The following is a 21098-nucleotide window of genomic DNA, read 5'->3' as shown; positions in this document are numbered from 1 at the left end:
GTATATGTCACAGAGTACTGCAGATTACATGTATATCCAATGTAATAAAGAATCACTGAGTCATTGTCTTGTTGCGGCCGATTGTGTGTCCTGTGTTATGTTGAACTTGCTGTGCTCTATCAAGGTACACAGTGAGATATCTTATTGCGCTCTATTTGCAAGTGTATTATGTGCCACAGAGAAAAATTTTGAACAGCAATTCTGGAGAGGATTGCATTTCCACAGTGATCTTGTCTAAACCAAAGGGTGCGGGGGGCGATTACATGGTTTTACAACGGTCAAGACAAAACAGTTCTCCCACTCATTTACAGTCAACTTGAAACTACATCATCTTTTTGACTTTTATTTTTTATTAAAAACAGTACATTTGTACATAAAAATTTACAGCATGAAAATATACATAAATGACTGCTTACAGCACACTATGGGTTAAAAAAAGGAAGAAAAAACACAGAAACCATCATCAAAACACACACGCACATATGTGTGCAAAAGAATATGGGAAAAAAAACAAAAACTGACAGATGGGTTACTTTGCTTTGGTCTATTCACAGTGGCTACTCTTTCAAAATAGATATTGTGTCTGAATAAAGACTCTAGTATATTTCAGTTTATATAATTCACTGCTAGGAGTATGTACACAAGGGTTTTTACCCATGAAGAGCAATGCATGAATACGATTGGTTCCGAGAATACTGTGTTTGCAGAGGGGAGGTCCTGTTCAGTACATTGTAGTACTCACTGCATATGTGACTAATATTACCACACTGGCATGGTTGCACTCAGTGGAGGAGCAAAGGTCTGATAATGGGAATGTGGATTCAGTGCAGATCAGCAGAAACTCGCTCAACTGTGTAGTTTTTAGCCTTCATTCCTCATCAGGTTATCTCGTGTGAGACATAAAACGGAACTGACCTCACCTGCATTCGAATGAAATCTCAAGCATCTCCTCTGTATCTTTTTTTGTGTGTGCTTCAGGATAAACATGAGTGACCAAATCAGGACCTGGCTGACGTGTTGTCCAATCAGGAGACAGAGAATGCGAACAGAAATCTGCTACACATGCCTCTGGTTCTGTTGAGGTTGTAAAGCAGAAACTTGTGATCTGTGGAGGAAATATGAAAGAATGCTAAAATGCTAGTAACACAGTGAAAGGTCAACTGCAGTGAATGTCTCAGGGCCAGCCTGCACCAAATGCACTAGCTTACCACCTAGCGACCAGTGCATTTGAGAGGAATAACTCAAGTTCCAACAAATAAGGAACTTCCATGAACACATAAAAGTTCAGTAATGGCTGTGACCATTTTTTGTTCCTTTTCACACTCTAGTGGTAAAATGTTGTTACTGCAGGAGCTGCTGAGTGTAAGTCTCGTGTCTTCAGTACAAACTTTCCTGAGGTGCGGTTCTACTTAATCACACTTGTATGAACGGACAAAGATGAGTGGTGAAGAGAGAAAGGTCCTGGAGGTCCTGGAGGCGCTCTCAAACATTCCAAAGACCAGAGACTCTCACTCGTTTGAATGGCGGAGGAACACAACCCTGGCAAAAGCCTGTTTCTCAATATGTGCTTGGTACACTGCTAGATCAAAATGATCTAGGAACCAGGGGCATTAGAGGAGTTGCAGAATCCTCCTAATATCGGGTGCACCTTTTATTCCAAAGGTGAACCAGATATTCCTGTGGGCCAGTAACTAGGGAACAGGGTTTGGTACACTTGATGCAAGACTACCCATCCCCATAGTCGTTGCAGTTGACCAAGCATGTTTAATGCTGACATACATGGCACAGGAAAAGGTCTGGATATATTTTTTCAGTTGTGTTAAAACCCATACTGGTGTTACCACAAAATAGCTGAGGTGCTACATAAAAAAATATACATCAAATATATATACTTTTTTCCTCCCCAACTGCCTCGTTATTATCAGAGACTGAGAAATACATTTTTATCCCTTCTTTTCAAAATAGTCAAAGCAGGTACATTATCTCATGTATTCAGAGGGGAACCCAGGGTTTTTCTGTCCAGCCGCATGTGTAACATCACTGAGTGCTGTGATGGAAACGCAAGGTGGGTGGGGTCACAGGAGTCCATTCCAATGTGTTCTGACAGTTCAAAGCAGGTGCTGTGAAGGCCCCAAATCCTGCCTATCAGGCTGAGTCCCTGAACACACCCCAGCCACACCCACACTCTGCCCAGGTGCTAGGTGCATGTGCTAATGTCAACAACTGACAATACATTGGGGGGGATTTACAACATCATTTAAGGGTTGGGAGAAAAAAACCTAAAGAAAAACAAAATTATTAAAAACCATTTGGCTTTTTCGGTTCTTCATACAAAAATAAAACATCTCTACAAAAAAAAAAAAACAAGGATTGTCATACTGGTGTTGTGGGAGGAAGATCAGACAGAGCAGCTTTTGAGAGCACATTCATTCTCTGTCACTGACTGTGATAGGACAGGGGGTGGGTGTAGGGAGGGTCGACAGGTCATCATCAAGCATGTGGCCAGCTGGCAATGCTTTTGTGATATGACAGCACCGTAAAGCCCTGAACATGAACCTGTAGGACAAGTGTGCCTGTTCACCAGCCAGAAAGAACCTGCAGCAGGTTGGTGATCCATGCGCCTCTGATACATTGTGTGATCTTTGCAGACAGTTAAAGTGATGGTGAACTTTCATTTCAGTAGGGTCAACGAGGTTGGTGCATCATCATATGATAGGAAGACACTGCATTTGTTATATGTCAAATAACTTTGATCTCTCACCACGCCTTCTGTCTCAGTATGCGCTGCATTCTGACAGTGGCAGCCAGAAACCTTATCATGCAGGAGTCGAGCAAATATTCACTGAAATGTGCGCTCACTGAGATAACAAGGGGTCGCCCAAATGTGAACTGACAGCCGCTGCTGAGAGTCCTCCTGGCGCTGGTTAGCAACATGAGTGGGGCTTCAGAATCAATTCCTGTGATTATGCTGGAATGAGAGTGTGGCTGTGTGCGACCAATGGTGTAGAGGGAGAGGAGAGGAACGGGGACTGACAGGAAACTGCGTGTCTGAACGAGCGCAGCCTCCAAAGCCGGGGTAATGAAGTCAGTAACAAAGTCAACATGCTGGCCGAGATGGCACTAATCATTGCCGGTGAGCCCCAGACAAGATATGCACTCACTTTCCATAGCCACCCCCCTGCCCCCCTGACCTAAATCTCATTTTACTTGGGGGGCCCTGTCTGCTTCATCACATTGAGCTACCATGCGCTTGCATCAGGAGCTTGTTCATTTGTTTAATGCTCACAAGGCATGCTAGGAGCTCTGTTGATGGCGTGACTCACTCGTGTAGCTGTTTACAGCTCGACGACGGCTCATTATTCAAGTATGCAAGGCAGTCCCGCATACAGATACATACACACACACACACACACACACGTCATTACACATCAGCAAACTAGACCATGCCAATTACCACCTTCTCTCATCCTTTCCTTCAACAGTGTGAATGTGGCCTAAGCACACAGAGTCATGTCCCCCAGGGGGTTCGGAACACCCCTTGGAAAAGGGACCCTTTGGTGACTCAGTCCTGACACACGCACTAATCCATCTCCCCATCTGTCTCATCCCATCACGTGTCTGTCTCCTTGGCGATGGGGGGTGGGTGCATTATGGGATGTGGGTGGCGTGACAGCATGGAAACCTGTTTCTTGGTCAGAGCAGAGTGATGGGTGATGGGTGTGCGCTGGAGTGGGGATGGGCAGGCAGGTGCATTTCTCCCTGTTTCTACTGTGATCTTCATTGGGTTGGGGCGGAGGTGGGCAGATTCCTCCACGCGGTGTTAGTGCAGTGCGGGTCGGTCTCCTGTCGTGGGACCCAGGCGGGGGGCCTAGATCTCGGTGGCGGTGATCTCCTCGAAGTGGATCTCGTTGCCGGGCCCCTCGATCTCCTCCAGGTCGCGGGTCTCCAGCTCCAGACTGAGCTCCCGCATCACGCGCTCCAGCTCCCGGTTGCGCCGGTACATCTGGATGTAGTTCTGTTGCAGCTGCTTCTGGTAGTGGATGACCTTCTCCTTCTCCTCCTGCCACACCCGCCGCTCCTCCTCAAAGGTCTCGGCCTGGTCCTCGCTGCGCCTCCGCTCGTACAGGAGCTCTGCACGTAGTCGCTCCACCTGCTGCCGCAGGCCCTGCAGGGCGTCCGCACTCTGCCGCTGTGCCTTTGCCTCGTCGCTCTCGTAGGCCAGCAGGTGCTGCTCCTCCTCCCGGTAAGCGGGGCCCAGCAATGAGACCCGCCCCTGGGGTGGGGACAGCCCCAGGCCCTGCCCCTTGGGGGCGGGAGCGAGGACTGTGCCCCCCTGGCCAATGGGGGCGCTCAGGGCCTCCCGGAGGCGGGCGGACTCCTCCTCCAGCCGGCCCACCTTCTCGCGCAGCAGCTCCGCCTCGCTCTTGCGGCGCTGCAGCTCGTTCTCGCACACCTCCAGCTCCAGGGTGCGCGTGCGGGCGGCGGCGTGCGCCTCCTGGGCGCGGGCCTGGCTGGCCTGCAGCTCCGCCCGGGCCTCCCGCAGCTGCGCCTTCAGTGCCACGATGTCGCCCGCTTTCTGGCCCAGGTCCACCTGCAGGTCCTTCAGCTGCTGCTTCAGCAGGGAAATCTCGCCCGACTTCTGACACACCTAGAGGGCAAACACATACACACAGAGGTGAGACAGTGCTGGCGGATCAATAGACTTGGCAGACTGGAGGTAGACATTCCAGCCTGAGAAAGTCACACTCAACTGCAATTCACTTCACAATTTACAGTGAAATAGTACAAGTTCACAAGTTTTAATGGCATAAAATGTTTCTGTAGAAATATGCCTTGATCAAAACACTCTTACCTCCCTCCCTATCTGTGTTCTGCAAGTTTCATCAGTGCGATAACCATTCACTAAATGTAGATTAATTTTGTAGATTTAAGATCTGAGGTTTGACGCTCCATTCAGAATTTAAGTAGGGAAAATTACCCCATTCAAACATTCTAAAAAGTGATCTATTTCAGACTGCTCTCTACACAGTAGAAGGCTGACATTCTTATAGGATGTTAAATAAAGGAATGGGTAGTAGTGTCTTTTAAGTCTTTATCATGAGAACAGTATAAATCAGTCCTCATTGTAACCAAGGTGAGAGTGCTGTTCTCCCTGCGGTAATCCTACATTCCAACTTCACACCCCCCCCCCACACACACACACTCACATACATAGACATACATACACACATACATACTTACCTACACGGACACATATACACACACTTACTTGCATACACACAGTCACACATACAGCGCCACACACACAAACAGAAACACACACATGCATGCACCTAACCTCTCCCGTGCCAGTGAGCTGTCTCCCCTTCCCCGAGCCACCTACCTCCCACTTTGTCTCCTCCAGGCGGGGCCCCAGCTGGGTCTGCTCCCTCTCGATGGAGGCGCACTTCTTCTCTAGGAGCTCGCGCTCCTGCAGCAGCTGGGAGAAGTCCTCCTGCAGCTTCTTCTTCTCCTGCTGCAGCTGGAAGACTTGCAGCTGCAGCACCTGCTGGGCCCGCACGGCCTTCTGGGACGCCTGCTTCATCCTGGAGGAACAGCTCTGCCGGAGCTCCTCCAGCTCCAGCTCGCAGCGCTTCTGCTTCTCCTCGTACACCTGGGGAGTGAGGAGCTAATGAGGTCATGGAGTGTCACAGAGGAGGTACTCGTACAGACTCACCAGGCAGGTGGCGTATGTGTGTGTATAGGAGCATGTGCGTGTGCGTGTGTGTGTACTCTTACCTGGCAGATAGCGGCCTCGTTCTCGTCCAGGTTCTCCCTGAGCTGCTGCAGCTCCAGCTCTCTCTCTCTCAATTTCTCCTCCAGCTCCCTCACCACAGCCTCGTACCCCTCTGCCGGGGCGGGGGACCGGCCGCACGACCCGCTGTCTGACAGCGGCTGGCCCCGCCCGCTCAGCGACCCCGTGCTCTTGCTGGAAGACGAACGGCCGCTGTCCGAGTTGGAGTGGCCGTGCCCGGGCGCTGAGCGTGCGGGCTCCAGGTGGCCCCCGGGGGCCTCGCTGGGGGCCAGGCTGTACCCGGCGCTGCTGTACGTGGGCAGGCTGGACAGGGAGTTGCGCCCGGAGTCCGACATGGTGCAGGACTGGCTGCCCCTGGTGTTGCGCCCCCCGCTGTAGGAGTTCCGCTTGTCTGTGCAGACCAAAGATCCCCCCGCCCCCGGCAGCAGGAGGTTGAGGCTACCTTGGCTCTCTGACAGACTGCACCCTGGCCGTGGAGACAAGTATTGCACCGCGTTGCGGTTCTTAGGCACCACTGGTTTGAATGCTGTGGGCCGGATCAGTGTTTTCTCTATATTCTAGAGGAAAGCAGATAAGAAAAAAACACAAATCTTAATGTAACGTTGATAAAAGAAACAAATAGGCTTAACAGATTAAACAAAAGACTCATAATGTAGTCTTGAGAAAAGTTTTTTCAGGACTTACAGATATATAGAAATTGTACTGATGTACTAAATTATAATTATCAATGTAAGTGAAAAACAGTTCTTAGTGTGCTTCAGTGTGCTTCAGGGTGTAGAAATTGATAACCACTGGTGCTCTTTGAAAACAGGGGTGAAAGAGTTAATAAAAGTCATGATTGACTATAAAGCAATCAACTGATCACTTGTCTAAATATAAAAGTATTAATCTTGCCTTTAAGGCAACAGTGTGTTTAGTGGAGGCAGGTATTAATCTTAAGGATATTTTGAATTGTATTGCCTATGGTGCACAGTTTGCAGAGTTAGCTACATAAATTTTATGTTTTTTGGCACTTTCTTCTGGCTGGCTTAGAAGAAAATGGCATTTAGCTTTATAAGATAAGTTTCTTTTACTATAAAATAGACATGTTGAAAGGAATGCATGGAAAGATTAATTTGAAAACCAGCTAATAGTAACATTTTTCATTAGTTTTGTGGCACAGAATGGAATTTTAAAATGCTTAAACTTAGCATGTCGATATTGGTCCCAGATATCTTTTTCCATGGTAACAGTCAGCTAATCCCACAAGAGAATATGTTTTTTGGGGATAAACATTTGCTGTTTTGCTTTGGCGTTAAAGGAATTTAGTTTGGCTTCATCTGACTTTTTTGAGGCCAAATCTGGCAGCCTTCCTAGGATCAGGCAACCCTGGAGCTTGCTAGCATTGCTGAGTGGGTTGAAGGATGTCAGGCTTCCACTGACTGTGAGAATTTCTTTTGTAAGCACGAGAAGAAATTAAGATCCTCTTTTTGGAACATGTGTCAGTGCTTTGAATTACCTTTTTTGGGATTATTAAGCGATTTTTGACTTTGGTCGTTCTTCTTATTTTTATTTATTTGTGTAACCTTTCTTTAACTAGGAAAATCCCACTGACACTGAAATCTCTTTTGAAAGGTCCTGACAAAAAAAAAAAGCTATACACACTGTTACACACAGTTACAAAGACAACTGACATGATATGTACACAGAGGACAGCAAGACAATACCAAGGGTCAATCAGGATTAAACTCAGAAGCAGACTTCTGTCACTGCATCATGATTTATGCCTTTAAAATCAGAAAATGATACACGACTGTCCAATTTAAGGCCTTTCTGTCCTTATTGCATTGCCAGGTCATGAAGGATCTAAGCCACAGAAGTCTGGCAGAACTATGAGTTTAGTCTACATTTTGCTGCTGTAGCCTGAGTTGAACTGATTGAAAGACTTGAATTTATAACCTGGATTTTGTGAACATTGCCTTTGGTGTGTGTGGCTCATCGGGACTATTTATTGTGTATTATTGTTATTATGTAATCTAAATGAATATGTTTTGTGTTATATGCATTACACTCATACATGTAAACAGATCCTTACCTTTGTTCCTGGCAAGAAGGTCATGCTGAATTAAAATTTTCACAGCATAAATCATCTTTGACTCATCATGGTTAAGTATTTCACTAAATCGCTCCCACACGGAGCTTTTCTGCCCTTCCTTTTTTGTTTTTAATTCTCCTTTTTAATTTTTCTCTTGGATCTTTTTTTTTTTTTTGCCTCTATTGCTGCTTAAAACAATTGGCCGCCGCAATTGGCGCAATGAGTCTCGTCTGCTAATTCGTGCCTGACGAAAAATGAATCTTAAAATATGTTCACATTTTAGAGAATGTAATTAATATTTTACTCATTAATGATGTATTATTTCACACACCCGAATCCCATCCGCTCTTAATCAGAATGTTAATTTTTATGACTCGGCAAGCCTGATTCTCGGATTAACCGCGGTGCCTGCGGATATAACTGCGATCCGCGCATTACTGATGTGCGCGTATATGTGTGTCTGCGCGTGCATGCATACGTGTGTGTATGTGTGTGTGTGTGTGTCTGTATGTGTGCATTGTTGTGTGTATATGTGTATGTGTGTGTGTGTATGTATGTGTGCGTTGTGTGTATGTGTATATGTGTGTGTGTGCATGTGTGTGTGTGTTTGTATGTATGTGTGTCTGTACTGTATGTGTATATGTGTGTGTATGTCGGTGTGTGCATGCAGGTGTGTGTGTTTATGTATGTGTGTGTACACACTCACCTTCTCCAACTTGCCCGACACAGGGATGAGTTTGGGAGGGGGTCCCCCGATGTTCCCGTTCAGCACGCGGTTGTCCTTTGTCTCCTCTGAGTCGCTGCAGGGGCTGCTGGGAGTCACGTGGTTGTCGTTCCAGTCCCCAAACGAGTCCTCACATAGGTAACTGTAGTTCCCATTACCGGTGGCAGTAATTGAGGCCTGCCTCTTGGTGGACAGGCTGCCCCCGCCCACCAGCAGCTCTTGGGAGCCGGACACATGGAGCAGCGCCTCCTGCTGGCGGACGCAGCCCGCGGCCGGGGTGGGCTTGCGGCAGTGGCGCTCCTGGTATGTGCGGGCGGCGATCAGGCTGCTGACGGAGCCCATGGTGCCTCCTGGGGGCGAGCGGGGGGCAGAGACGCTGGGCTTGGGATGATCAGAGGGGGCGGGCAGAGTCTGGACCAGAGCCATGGCGACCGCGCGCCTTACCCACACTCTCTACTGGGAAAGCAAGAGGGGGGAAAGTGTGAGAGAGAAAGAGAGAGGGAGGGAGAGAGAGAGGGAGGAAAGGGTGAGGGAGAGAGAGAGAGGGAGGGCAATGCGAGAGGGGTAGAGAAAGAGAGAGGGAGGAAGAGAAAGGAGGAGAGAGAGGGAGATTTTAACCAACAATCTTCAAGGTCCAAGCTCCAAAGCTCTAACCACTATTCTGTGGTGATATGTTTGCTTAGCAGAGGCTCTTTTCCAAGCAGCTCAGGATAAGCATCTCACTCATGGGCTCAGCCACAGCACCTCACCTGGGAGTTGAACCAGCGACCTTTGGCTGCAAAACCTCCTTACCACTGGTGCAGCAGTCAGAGAGAGAGACTGCCTTCTGTAGCGAGTGTGCATAAGCTGGCGTGGCACTCTTGCGTGCCTCATTGCACAAAAGCCGCGCACATTACATTACATTGCATTTCATTACTGTCATTTAGTGGACACTCTCATTCAGAGTGACTTTACAATTTAATCTATTAACTTTTGACTCAGTGGTAAGTCAATTTTAGAGTTAGTGGTGGTTTAAATACCTTGCCCACAATTGCCCGGGAAGGAATTTAACCAGAAACATTTCAGTTACAAGCCCTGCTGCTTACCACTACACTACACACAGCAATGCAGCCAGGAAGAGGCTGCTTGCAGGGAATGAGCATGGCCTGAAATACTGCTAGCTGCCAGTCTTCTTGGAAGGAAGGACCTGGCCGTACACATAACATCAACAACTACGCTTGCAGCCATTTTGGCTCAAAAGCCCAATGGGGTCAGTGGTCACTGACTGAAGGAAGGGTGTGTGTGCTGTGTGTTGGTTCATGACTTCACCCTTCTCATGTGACGTGACTGTAACCCACAAGCTGCATTCTGCCCTCTCTGCAATATTCCTGCTTACCATATCTTTTGCTTGCTAACAGTGTGAGTGCTCATGGTCACACCAGTGCCTGTGGGGGCCTGCTTTGTGCATGGCTTTCCGTTGAGTGAAAGAAGTGACAGTAGGGCTTTCTATTCAGCGTCTTCCTGTCATTGTGCATGTGTGTGTGTGTGTGTGTGTGTGTGAGATGGTGTGAGGGAGTGAGTGCACATGCATGTGTGTCTGTTTGTGAGTGAGAGAAATGGTGTGTATGTGTGAGTGAGTGAAGACACAAAGGAATAAAGAAAAGAAGCAGGTGAAGGAGTAAAAAATGTGAGTGATAAGAGGAACACTCATTTAGCTGCCGAAAGCATCTATGAAGAAGTACACGAGAGAGTGGAAACAGCGAAGAAGAGACAGATCAAGGAGATGTGCTGCATTTTGGCCCATGCATGCGCCCCCCTCCTTTCTGTTGTGAGGCTGCTGAGCACCTGTGCCTTAGACTGACCAACCCAAATGACCTTTAATGATCTCTCACTGTCTCTCAGCATGGCGCGGACGTATGGGAGTGGCACACCTGGGGACCTCTGCTGGCGGAGCAGTACACGCCCCTGAAGGATCAGCACACCCCCATACTACCCTAAAGCTCAGGCGTTTCAGACCAACGCGGATGTTAATCCATCACGCCCCTCTGAGCTTGCTGAGTTCCATCAACTTCAGCACTCAGTTTTTTTGGTTCAATTCAATTCAGACTGCTCTATTGGCATGACAAGTTTGTTCCCATATTGCCAAAGCATGAACGAAAACAGGAAAAAAAGTTCAAGTTCAACAAAAGATTTCAAACCTTTTGGGACATGTGGTTACATATTTTACAGCTGATTTGACACAGCTAATTTCTTTTTCCTCTCAATAAAGAGGGTGTAAATTGGTGTTGTTGAGGATTTTGAAAATTTTTCTGAATTTAGGACAAAACTCTGTTTTGATTTCCATTTTTTTGCATTGGGTTAAAAACTATAGTTCTGTCTCCACCACTCCTTGGTTTCAGTGAGAACACACCCTGTCCTCTCTGGGCAGCCAGGTCTGCCTGTGATTTCAGCATTCTTTCCCTCTCTGCTCCTCACTGTTCGCAACCCCATTCATCCACCAGTCGTTTCTGTGTTTCCAGTGAGACAGAAACATTGATCTGGGCAATGAGAGAACGAAGCTCAGCTAAGATAGGTCATGTGGTCAGTCATATGATAGGTCACATGATCACTCAGCGACGTGTTGAGCTGTGATGGCCTTGCCGATACCTGATTCACCTCAGATGTGTCCTTGATGCCCGCTAAGGGGATGGGGGGCTCGGTCTGTCAGGGGCCCCTTTCAGTCGACTCCCCAAATCAATGTCTTCATGGATCACTACATCCATTCCCACCCCTGCACCCCTATCCTCCCCTCCTGATAATGCGATCAGAGGGACCTCTTGATTGGTCCTGACCCCTTGTGACCCCGTGACCCCAATCGTAGCAGGCTGAAGTGGCCCCCTGACCCCCGGGGATCTGCTGTTGTTCCTGCTACTCGGAGCAACAAATCCCCACCCGGATCTTCTTCTCTATGTTTTTCTACTTAACGTGCCTTCCATGGCACACACCCCCAGCGCACCAAAGTGCTGAGAAAAACATGTAAACATAGTCGTATAGAGGAAAAGCTCCAAAACTTAAAACTTACAGACACTCACAACCTACACAAGCCTGTCTTGTCCACAAAGGTCTTCTGCAAACGTGAGTCCTCTGAAACAGGAACCGACCGGCACAGACCTCTTGGGTTCAGTAATGTTAAGAGGGATCAGTGTGCAATACTTTGGAGGGTTGCAAATCGGGAATGCAATTTGTTTTTCTTTTAATTAGATCCAGTGTGGGAGGCTGTGCTCAGGGTATGAAATCTCGTTAGGGTAAGCGTGTTAGCACCTCCTGACAGGATTACCCTGCCCGTGTCCGTTACCCGCGAAAACCACGGTGGAGTTGCGGAGCCCTGCAGAGCCAGGGGAGAGGCCCGCATTCCACCCCTGAGACAGAGAACTGCTATGGGAATCTGTCAAATCTCTTCCCATGTTTGCCTGGTGGAAAGGTGAATGCTGACCAGATATTGCTGTGTTAAGACCTTGACTGGAGCTGCTATCCTGTCCCTTAGATCGCGCTCCTCGCAATAGGCTCTGTGAAGGAGTAGCCCTTCACCTCACCCCCAACAGGTTAAATGTTCAATGTTTATTGTTTAATTGTTAAAATCGAGGATCCTCACTGTCTGCTTTCCATATTGTAAAATAAGCGCTTTATTCAATTACCACTGAAACAGGTTACATGTTTGTAATGATTGTTTAATTGTTTTGTTAATTGTTATGTCTTTGTCTTTGAGACCCAGTTAATTGGTCACACCTGCTTAGACTGATTAAATACAGGTGTGTGGCCAGAGGGAGGTCAGATTGCTGGAAGCCATTTTGTGTGCTGGAGGTAGTAGACTGGTTCTCTTGTGTTTTAGTTTAGTTTTTAAATAAATTATTGTTTTGATAAGTTTTTTACTCCTTCTGCTAATTTATGTGCAGAGCATCGGCCAGCTCTGTTACAGGATCTCTCAGGATTCTTCACATTTGTGCAGAGGTGCACTGGGCAATGGTGTGGTGAACTGGTTAAAGAGCACAGTTTGTAACTCAAAGGTTGCCGATTTGATCCCAGACAGGAAAAGGAACCTAACTCGGGCTGCCTCTGTAAATATCCAGTTGTATAAATGAGTGACATAATAATAGTAAACTATGTATGTTGCTATAGATAAGAACTTCTGCAAAACAAATGTATTGTAACTGTACACCATTGTACATGCTGACTGAAAGATGAAGATCTGAATGTACCATATCAACAGAACTGGGATATGCCCATGCTAAAAGCCTTCATGATCACAAAGCACTCTGCGCAGACCAGCAACAAGACGTTATCCATCAATAAATTGTCATTAGCTTACCGTTTTTAAAAGTGACTGGTGCTTCGTGATGTAACAAATGGAGCAGAGCAGAAATAACAATGCAGCAGCATAGACATTCTCATATGACCAGATATTCAGCTCCATTGCATTGTGATGTAAAGAACAGAACAAAGCAGAATTAACAATGTAGCAGCACAGACATTCTATTCTGACCAGATATTCAGCTCCATTGCATTTTGATATAATGAGTGGAATAGAGCAGAACTGTTCAGTACAACTGTTCAGTTACAAGACGTAGTCCATTGATAAACTGTCATGAACTAACAGCTGAGCAGAGCTAACAATGCAGCAGCACAGACATTCTACTATGACCAGGTATAGTAGCGTTCCTGTGCCAACTATTGATGTTCTGTTTTAGACTGCGTCCACTCTAACATTCAGAGCAGATAATTTCAACAGTGGCAGACACATAATTTACAAAATGGAGCACCTTGAGCAGACTATCTTGTTTATATATAAAGATTCTATGGCCAGTTAGAGATGGCCTTTGTTGCAGACATTGTAGCGTTTTGCCTTGACACGTCGACCCCCTTTTGAACAGTTTTCAGGAAACAGATGTGCCACACAGCTGCAGACACTACAAGCCCCACCCCTTGGATGGATTACATCATTGCCACTCAGGAACGTAGAGCAGCAAGGACCAAATGATAGATAAAGAGAACTTACAGAGCAATGATCCCAGAAAGCTACTCTAAACTTCTACATGCACATAAAATGGGCATTAACCAAGATCCTAAGGGATGGAAGTATCCATTTCTTGTGCCTTCGTCCATAAATGGAAACATTTCAGGACCATTAGAGTCTCAAGGTTCTTTTTTGATGTCCTCATGTTTGTGTCCTGTGATGAACTTGTGAATATTCCCTACGTTAGATGTACATAAAATATATGTATAATGTATAATTTCTCTGTATAATTCAGAAAGACACTTGGTGGTAAGATACTGGTCAGGAAGAGGGCTAAGGGAAGGTTCATGAAGCTGTTAGTTCTAACGGCCAAGTCCTCTGTTTGAGCTGACGAAACAGTTAGAAGGTGTTGACCTGCAGCTCTGATCCGATGGCGCCTGGTTATAAGAACGTGTTCAAATCTGGGACCTTTTCCGCACCCTTCTCCTGCTGAACAATGAACAGAAGGCAAGACATATATACACACTCAAACTGTCACACACAAACACACATAATCATGCACACAAATACAGACCCTCACATGTCGTAAACACACACACATATACACACATACACACAGAAACACACACACACACACACACACACACACACACACTGTGACCCCAGTGTATATGGTGAAGTAATCCTCGGCTAAGGTGGTACAGGAATGGGATGAGGGGTCCCTCGATCACCAGAGTCTAACTAATGAGTCACACTATGGCAGTGTCAGGACTTGCTCTCCTGCCATACATGAAAGGAGTGTGGAGTGTTTACTCATGAAGCAACTTCCACTATGACACAGTAATACAGAAGTGTGTGGTCTGCTGTTAAGCAGCCTCCACCCCTCTTGTGACACAGGGATGCAGGTGTGTTGTACACTACTGGGGATAGAGACAGGGAAACCCTGGGGCGCACAGCAGTAGCACTGCATAACAGGACACACTGTTCCCTGAGCCAGGATTTCCCCTCAGACACCAGAGCTAAAATGAGCAGCTACCTGACTATGTATACTGATTGCTCCGAGACAGATGAATACCTGATACTGCAGTGAATTAGAGGGGTTTTATACAGGAATGCAGACCTACATATAGTCAGGGGAAAAGACTGGGACTCATAATTATACAAACATACATAGATACTGTAGATACAAAAGTACACCAACACAAACACGCCAATACACATACACACACACACACACACACACATATGCATGCGCACACACACACACACACGCACATCCTTTTCTCTCCACTCCTCCCCTCCCTGACAGAGGACACCTGACCAGCTCCTTGTCACGCACAGCCACTCAAGCAGGTTGGGGGGGGGGGCGTAACCTCCGCTGATTGCGCTTCCACAACCGCTTCCCTGACCCCAGCGCGACCCCCTCAGTGACCACAAGTGCTCCATGGTGTTCTGAACGGCCACTTCCTGTCAGCTGTGCTCACATTGCCCCTGTTTATCAGACACATGCATTATCTAAGCAGGGCTCTGGGAGTGATCTGTAAACACCCCCCCGCTCAGAGGGCCATGCTGAACTGTGCTCCACAAAATTCCTCCCCAGCGGTACGTCTCGGGAATTGGCTGGGGGGAGAAGTGTGGACATCTGCCCTGGCGGTCACAGCTCTGATACATTTTCACCCTCTGAGCAGGACAATTTTTTCGTCCTTCTGGCCTTACTATTCAGCAGTGTGTAGACTGACTGCCACTTCAGAGGACAGAGGAGGGAACTGGAGTTATCACTACCATTGGGTACCAAAACCCGATGCCAATATGGTACTGGTTCCTATACGACCGGTATCTACCGGACCGAATCGCAATGCAGATTTCGGTCCCTCATTTTGGTGCCACTTAAATGCCTGAGCCTAGGGCTGGGCGGTATAGCCGTCATGATACATTGGACTGCTATTTTCAGCGCAATAACAGCTATCCCCAGCAAGCAACATTAGGTTTTTTCCTGTATTTTTTCCCTTCAGTCATACCTGATGTGGGAGCACACCTCCAGTTTTCCGAGGTCATTTGAAATGCTTACGGGGAAAAAAACGCCATTCAATGTTGATATCACAGCAATAGCACTATGCTGCTAGATAGAAACACATGGCTACAAAGATAAAGAGTGAAAACATATCCTATGTGTTTTTCAAAGCTAATAGGTAAGTTAACCAACATATAGATACAAATGATATTTCACTGAACTTTGGAGGTGTGAATTTGTTATGTAAACTTGTTAAATGTTTTGTATTTATTTATATTATTTATATTTATATATTTAAGTATACTTTAAACTGTTAACAGTTAATATATTGTTCAATTTCAAGTTCAAATTTGCCTTAGCAATAAAAAAAAGCCGTTCTTTAATGTTGTCGACTGTCGTTTCGTGGTTTTTTAAAAAAAAGTATCGCTTCAGGCACCGTTTAGGCACCGGTACCGTTTTAAAAGTATCGCTTCAGGCACCAGTATTGGAAAAAACCCAAATGATACCCAACCCTAATTATGACAGAATCAGCAACATGCTTTACACATTGGTATGTTCCAAACTGTAACTCACATTCCATCCATTACAAAATTTTTCCAACGAAAAATATCACATTAGATTGAAAGCATACACAGAATGTTAAAGAATGTGTAAACAATAGTGTACGTGCTGCTGAGGATAGCCAAAATCACTTTAGAAGACAAATAAGCCACTGCATCAATAAGTCCATTTTGACTGCAGTACTGACTGTTAGTCTGCGGATATCAGGGGAGCCGGTTATCGCTGAATAGCTTGTGTTTGCCATGATAAGCAGTCACGTTAAAGAAGCACTAAAGATAGCACTGGAATCCTCCATATTCTCCACAGCCTTCAAAAGCACAAAAACACACCATGTCCTATGGAAGGCCAGTGCTGCAAGCCTACAAGGGCCTGGGATCAGGTTAGGTCTGAATGCAACTGTGTCTCTGGGATGTCAATCTGTGCGTCAGATCAAGGTGTGGATTGGTACCATATGTTGTGTGTAGGTGGGATTGCAATAGCGTAGCCGTGACCCCCTCCCACAATGATAGCACTGGGGCTCTTCCGGATCATTTGTTTATTCCCAACCCCACAGGTATCATCCATTTAAATATATAAATACCCCCCATTTAAATACCCCCCCCCCCCCCCCCCCGGGGTTGATGGAAAGGATGTCAGAGCTGAAGAGTGAGGATTCTGTCAGAGCAACTGTGGATCTGCGCCAGGGTGCAGCTGACACAGAGAAAGGGTAAAACAGGGAAAGGTAGCCCACACCCCGGCAGACGTGCTCCACTGAAGTGGGACTCCACAGGCCTCGGCGGGACAGACAGGATGTGCTCGCTTACAGCAACACCTGGTCAGGCCCTGGGGCTCTCCGCTATCTCATGGTTAAAAGAGCCCCCTCCAACCCGCTGGGCAAGTTCCAGCCTGTTTCACTCTGGCCAGTTAGACCCAGCCCTCCCACCTCTGTGCCATAACAGACAGCTCTGTTTGTCTCTGGCTTCTACCCATTGCTGCTTAAGTAAGTGCTATGCCAGCTGTGTGCCTTTCTTCACCCCAAAAATGAACACCTGATGATTTCAGAAACCATCTCGAATGGCAGACGCCACAGGGATTTCACGAGCTGCTCCTTGTCTGTCAGCGATGCGAGACGCAAGCGCTTTTCAGGCTGGAAATGCCTCCAGTGTGTGTTGGAGTTAATGATGTAGGGTGATGTGGGGAAACAATTCCAGGGGAGCTACTGTGTAAAAAGCAGCGAAGTTTAAACCCAGCAGAACTGTAATTAGAAGGCTAGGCCAAACCCTCCGTCCACCAATACCCCTGCCAGATCATCCTGTGAAGGAACACTGTGTACCGGGGGTAATCGGAAACCAAGGAGTGTGGGTGAGAGTGTGTGTGTGTGTGTGTGTGTGTGTGTGTGTGAGTGTGAGTGTGAGTGTGCATGTGAGTGTGCATGTGAGTCCGTGCGTGCGTGTGTGTGCGTGTGTGATTACACGTGTGTGAGTGCAGGGGGAAGGCAAAGGAAACAAAGGAATGCTGAGCCTACTCTCCATTTGCATTACATGTTCAAGTGAGAGGAAAGAACATTTCATTGGCCAAACATTTCCTGGGTGCTGCAAAACAGCTCTGAACGGAGACCATTCTCCTCTATGTCAAATCACCATCCAATCAAGTCAAACTGAAAGATGGGAGATCATCCATCTGGCACCTGCAAGCTCTGAAATTTTCATTCTTGGACACTGCTGCCGTCAGCAGTGCCATAGTACATCAGCTACCCTTCAAAAACGTCCAAAAGGTTTTCATGTTCAACCAAAACTCTGCTACATAGTCTCCAAACATCCCACCTGGATGAATGTCTGATCCTGCACCATATCACTCTGCCATGAGCCCCTCTGAGCGGGAAGCAGTTCAATTTGCTCCCTGACAAGTCAATAAAACTGGGAACAAAGAAATGGCTTTTCTTGGCAAAGAAACGCGACCAAATCAAACGTGGATGGGACTTGCAACCTAAAGAGCAAGTATGATTCTAGTGTCCTCCGTGGTTTACTATTGTTTTTTTTACTTTCTTATCCAACTTCTTGCTCTCACAGACAATCACACCAGCCTCTGTTTGGTACTGTTACCATGGCGTTTTGAGGCCTGCACATTTCTGTCATGGGGCAAAGCCTCAATGTGAGAGAGAGAGGGAGAGAGTGAGTACTACTGTGCCCTTAGCATCTCAAAGCATCTGGGCTGCATTAATCCCAGACAGGAGGAGCAGCCGTACAGTATACACATGGGTAAACAGACTGGGCGCACTGAGTCCCCTTCTCCTCTTCGCCCCCTCGGCCTCCTGTCTGGGGTCCCTTTTGAGGAAGCACAGACGTGACTGTGCTGGAAACACAATGCAGTGGTGGCAAGCCTGGCACAATACCAGGGTGGGGACACCAGTGCCAACCGGGATGGGAGGGAGGGGGACAGCACATGCCAGTCAACAATGTGGCACGGGATCCTGGTCACCTGGGCACAGACTGGACCTGCGCTGAGGACTGTGAGGCTCTGGCGAAAATAACCTTGTTCCTATGACAGGCTAGTTCCATGGGCAGTCCAAAACGCAGGGTACCCACCCCGCCTGGCCGTCAGCTTAGGACATCCGCCATTTTTCAATTTAAATGCCACTGGACAATCAACTCAGGCTCTGATGCCCAACAATACTCTGGGGTGAAGGGAGGTATTCAAGTCATTAAACGAAATCAGTAAAAAAAAAAAGAAAAGAAAAAAGAGATCAAAACAAAGGCAGAACACCCGAAGAGAGATGGCATTCAGCAAGGTTATCGATCAGTGAGGCCAAAGTACCACTTAAATGGAATTACAAACAACACTGGGATATGGTACAAAAAAACCCAAAACCTGCCATCCAGATGTGAGCCCCTTCCCTCCCCTCTTGCAACAATGCATGACTCTGATTAAAGACCCTTCCTATTGTGATCTGACACACATCAGATTGGGCAAGATGCAGTTATTTTCCACAGAAAAGACAGAAGTGTGAAACGACGCGGGACCAGAGCTTGGTCCCAGGTGCCGAGAGGATGCAGGATTAATGAGAGACGGAGGGCACCGAGGGCCGGGGGGGTCGGGGGGATGGGCAGTGCCTCCACCTCTGACACTCTTGTCCCCCCGTGACCTTCAGAGTGAGGCGGCTCCTAATCGCAGCCATAACGTCAATTGCCCAGCACTGCTCCTGGCCAAAGTCATCACTCACAGGGAGTGAGGCACCATGGGACAGTCCGGAAACAACATTAACGACAACCAAACGCATGTATGCGACGCTTGTTCTCAAGGACGATCTGTTCCGCTGGCATTCAACCGAGCAGAATGTTCAAAATGTTAGTAGAATCAGAAAAAAACAGAAACGGGTGACTATTTTTAATATGAACACTAGACACTAACTTCTTTATGATGCGATCGCACTTTTGGCAGCCATCAGCCCGAAATACAAGTCCGCTGCCCTGGGAGTGGATCACTGCCACACCCAGGCTCAACCTCAGGAACTAGGCCGCACGCTGAGCTCTCACTAGAAAACCACAGGCCCTCGGCCACTTCCTGCAGAGACGAGCGCAGGAATGTCAACAGCACTGAGGATTTCCATTACCCTACAATACAACTATTCGGATAATGAATGTGCTGGTCAGTTGGAATCCGTGGTGCTGCTCGAGACTTTAGACAAGTAATGATGGGAAACTGGCACAAACATGCACAGGGAGGGAGAAGGAAGGGCAACAGTGTTGTGTGCTGGTAAGGAGCAGTAATAATAACCAAAGGGTTGCAGGTTCATTTCCCCATTGGGGCACTGCTGTTGGACCCTAAGTAAAGGTACTTAACCCAATTGCCTCAGTGAACATGCAGCTGTATAAGTGGGTAAAACTGTAACCTATCTAAATTGCTCTCGATAAGAGCATCTGCTAAATGACAATAATGAGTACATTTTCGATGCCAGAGCTCATGCAGACTGGCCATGTCTTTCTTAGCATAACAATGTCAGCCTAATCCACACACGTTCAATGTTTGCCTCTAATTGAGCTGCCTCATTATGGCCCTGGCCCTGTCTGAGGTATGGGGAAACCGCAGACGGTGAACTATGCACACAGAGCCACTCACAAGCGGATCTGTGAAGCTTGCAGAAGGGGCAACAGCGGGCTGTGCTAAGAGACGAAGGAGGCCTCAACTCACTCACAACCAGGGGGAAATGTGCAGCACTTCCTGGGACCTACACTTTGAGGTGTCTAATTAAAAGACGTTTGGTGTTTGAAAACTGACAGCTGGGGGATGGAGTGTGCGATGCAACACTCCCTCCTGAGGTTGACTCGCTGTCTCCGACCAAACGCCTTCCCTAAGTTTGTTCTCTTTGTCCTTTTTGGAGAGGGAATTTCCATCTGCATCACATAAGGGGAGGGTGCAAGAGAAGCCCCTCCTGTCTGTGTGCGGGGGGCAATGCTCCGCTCCTGAGGGGAAAGCTGTTCATCCACCCCCCCACAGTCCCGCCCCTCCAAGCTTCATTCAGGGTTCTGCCACACTGCCTCAACACCCAGGAAGCAGGGAGGAAGGTGAGAGTTTTGACAGGAGGCTATTGCAGTCCTCCTGTCACATGACACAGTATCGAAGCTTATGCTCCTTAGGCACAGAGAACCCATGCACACCAGCTGTCAAGATGCAGAGGAACTGAACTAAAGGGGAAAGACCTGGAAATGAAACTGAATCACCCAGCGGGGCGATTTACATGAAGGTGTGAATGACTATATACTCTTCTCTTCAATCCCCTGGAAACACCAGCACACTCATCGGTTCTACCAAAAACCAAGCAGCAGGGATACTAACCAAAAGGTTGCTGACCAATTCCCCTCTGTGGCACTGCTGTAGTACCCTTGGGCAAGGTACTTAACCTACAATTTCCACACGCTTCACTCAACCACACACATAATCCAACAACATGCACTCCACTTCGCCACACACATAACCTAACGACACACA

At 47.4% G+C, this 21098-nt stretch overlaps 1 protein-coding gene across 4 annotated transcripts in view; it reads right to left on the bottom strand.

The window, feature by feature from the left end:
• Positions 1 to 3544: 3544 nt before the first annotated feature.
• Positions 3545 to 21098, bottom strand: part of lzts2a (leucine zipper, putative tumor suppressor 2a) — a 59480-nt gene continuing 41926 nt past the window's right edge. For 2 of the 4 annotated variants that reach the window (XM_036546980.1, XM_036546982.1), the window contains 4 exons: positions 8575 to 9048; positions 5779 to 6351; positions 5384 to 5653; positions 3545 to 4648 (listed from right to left, as the gene is read on the bottom strand). In XM_036546980.1, coding sequence (XP_036402873.1) covers positions 3869 to 4648; positions 5384 to 5653; positions 5779 to 6351; positions 8575 to 9018 — 2067 coding nt within the window. In that variant the 5' untranslated portion in view covers positions 9019 to 9048 and the 3' untranslated portion in view covers positions 3545 to 3868. The remainder of the gene's footprint in view (positions 4649 to 5383; positions 5654 to 5778; positions 6352 to 8574; positions 9049 to 21098) is intronic. The other 2 variants (XM_036546983.1, XM_036546984.1) reach the window with 1 other exon arrangement.

This window comes from Megalops cyprinoides, chromosome 15 (genome assembly GCF_013368585.1).
Source record: "Megalops cyprinoides isolate fMegCyp1 chromosome 15, fMegCyp1.pri, whole genome shotgun sequence".
NCBI classification, from domain to species: Eukaryota; Metazoa; Chordata; class Actinopteri; order Elopiformes; family Megalopidae; genus Megalops; species Megalops cyprinoides.
Note: the sequence above shows the minus strand (reverse complement) of the source record. Positions and strands in the feature narration are given on the sequence as shown.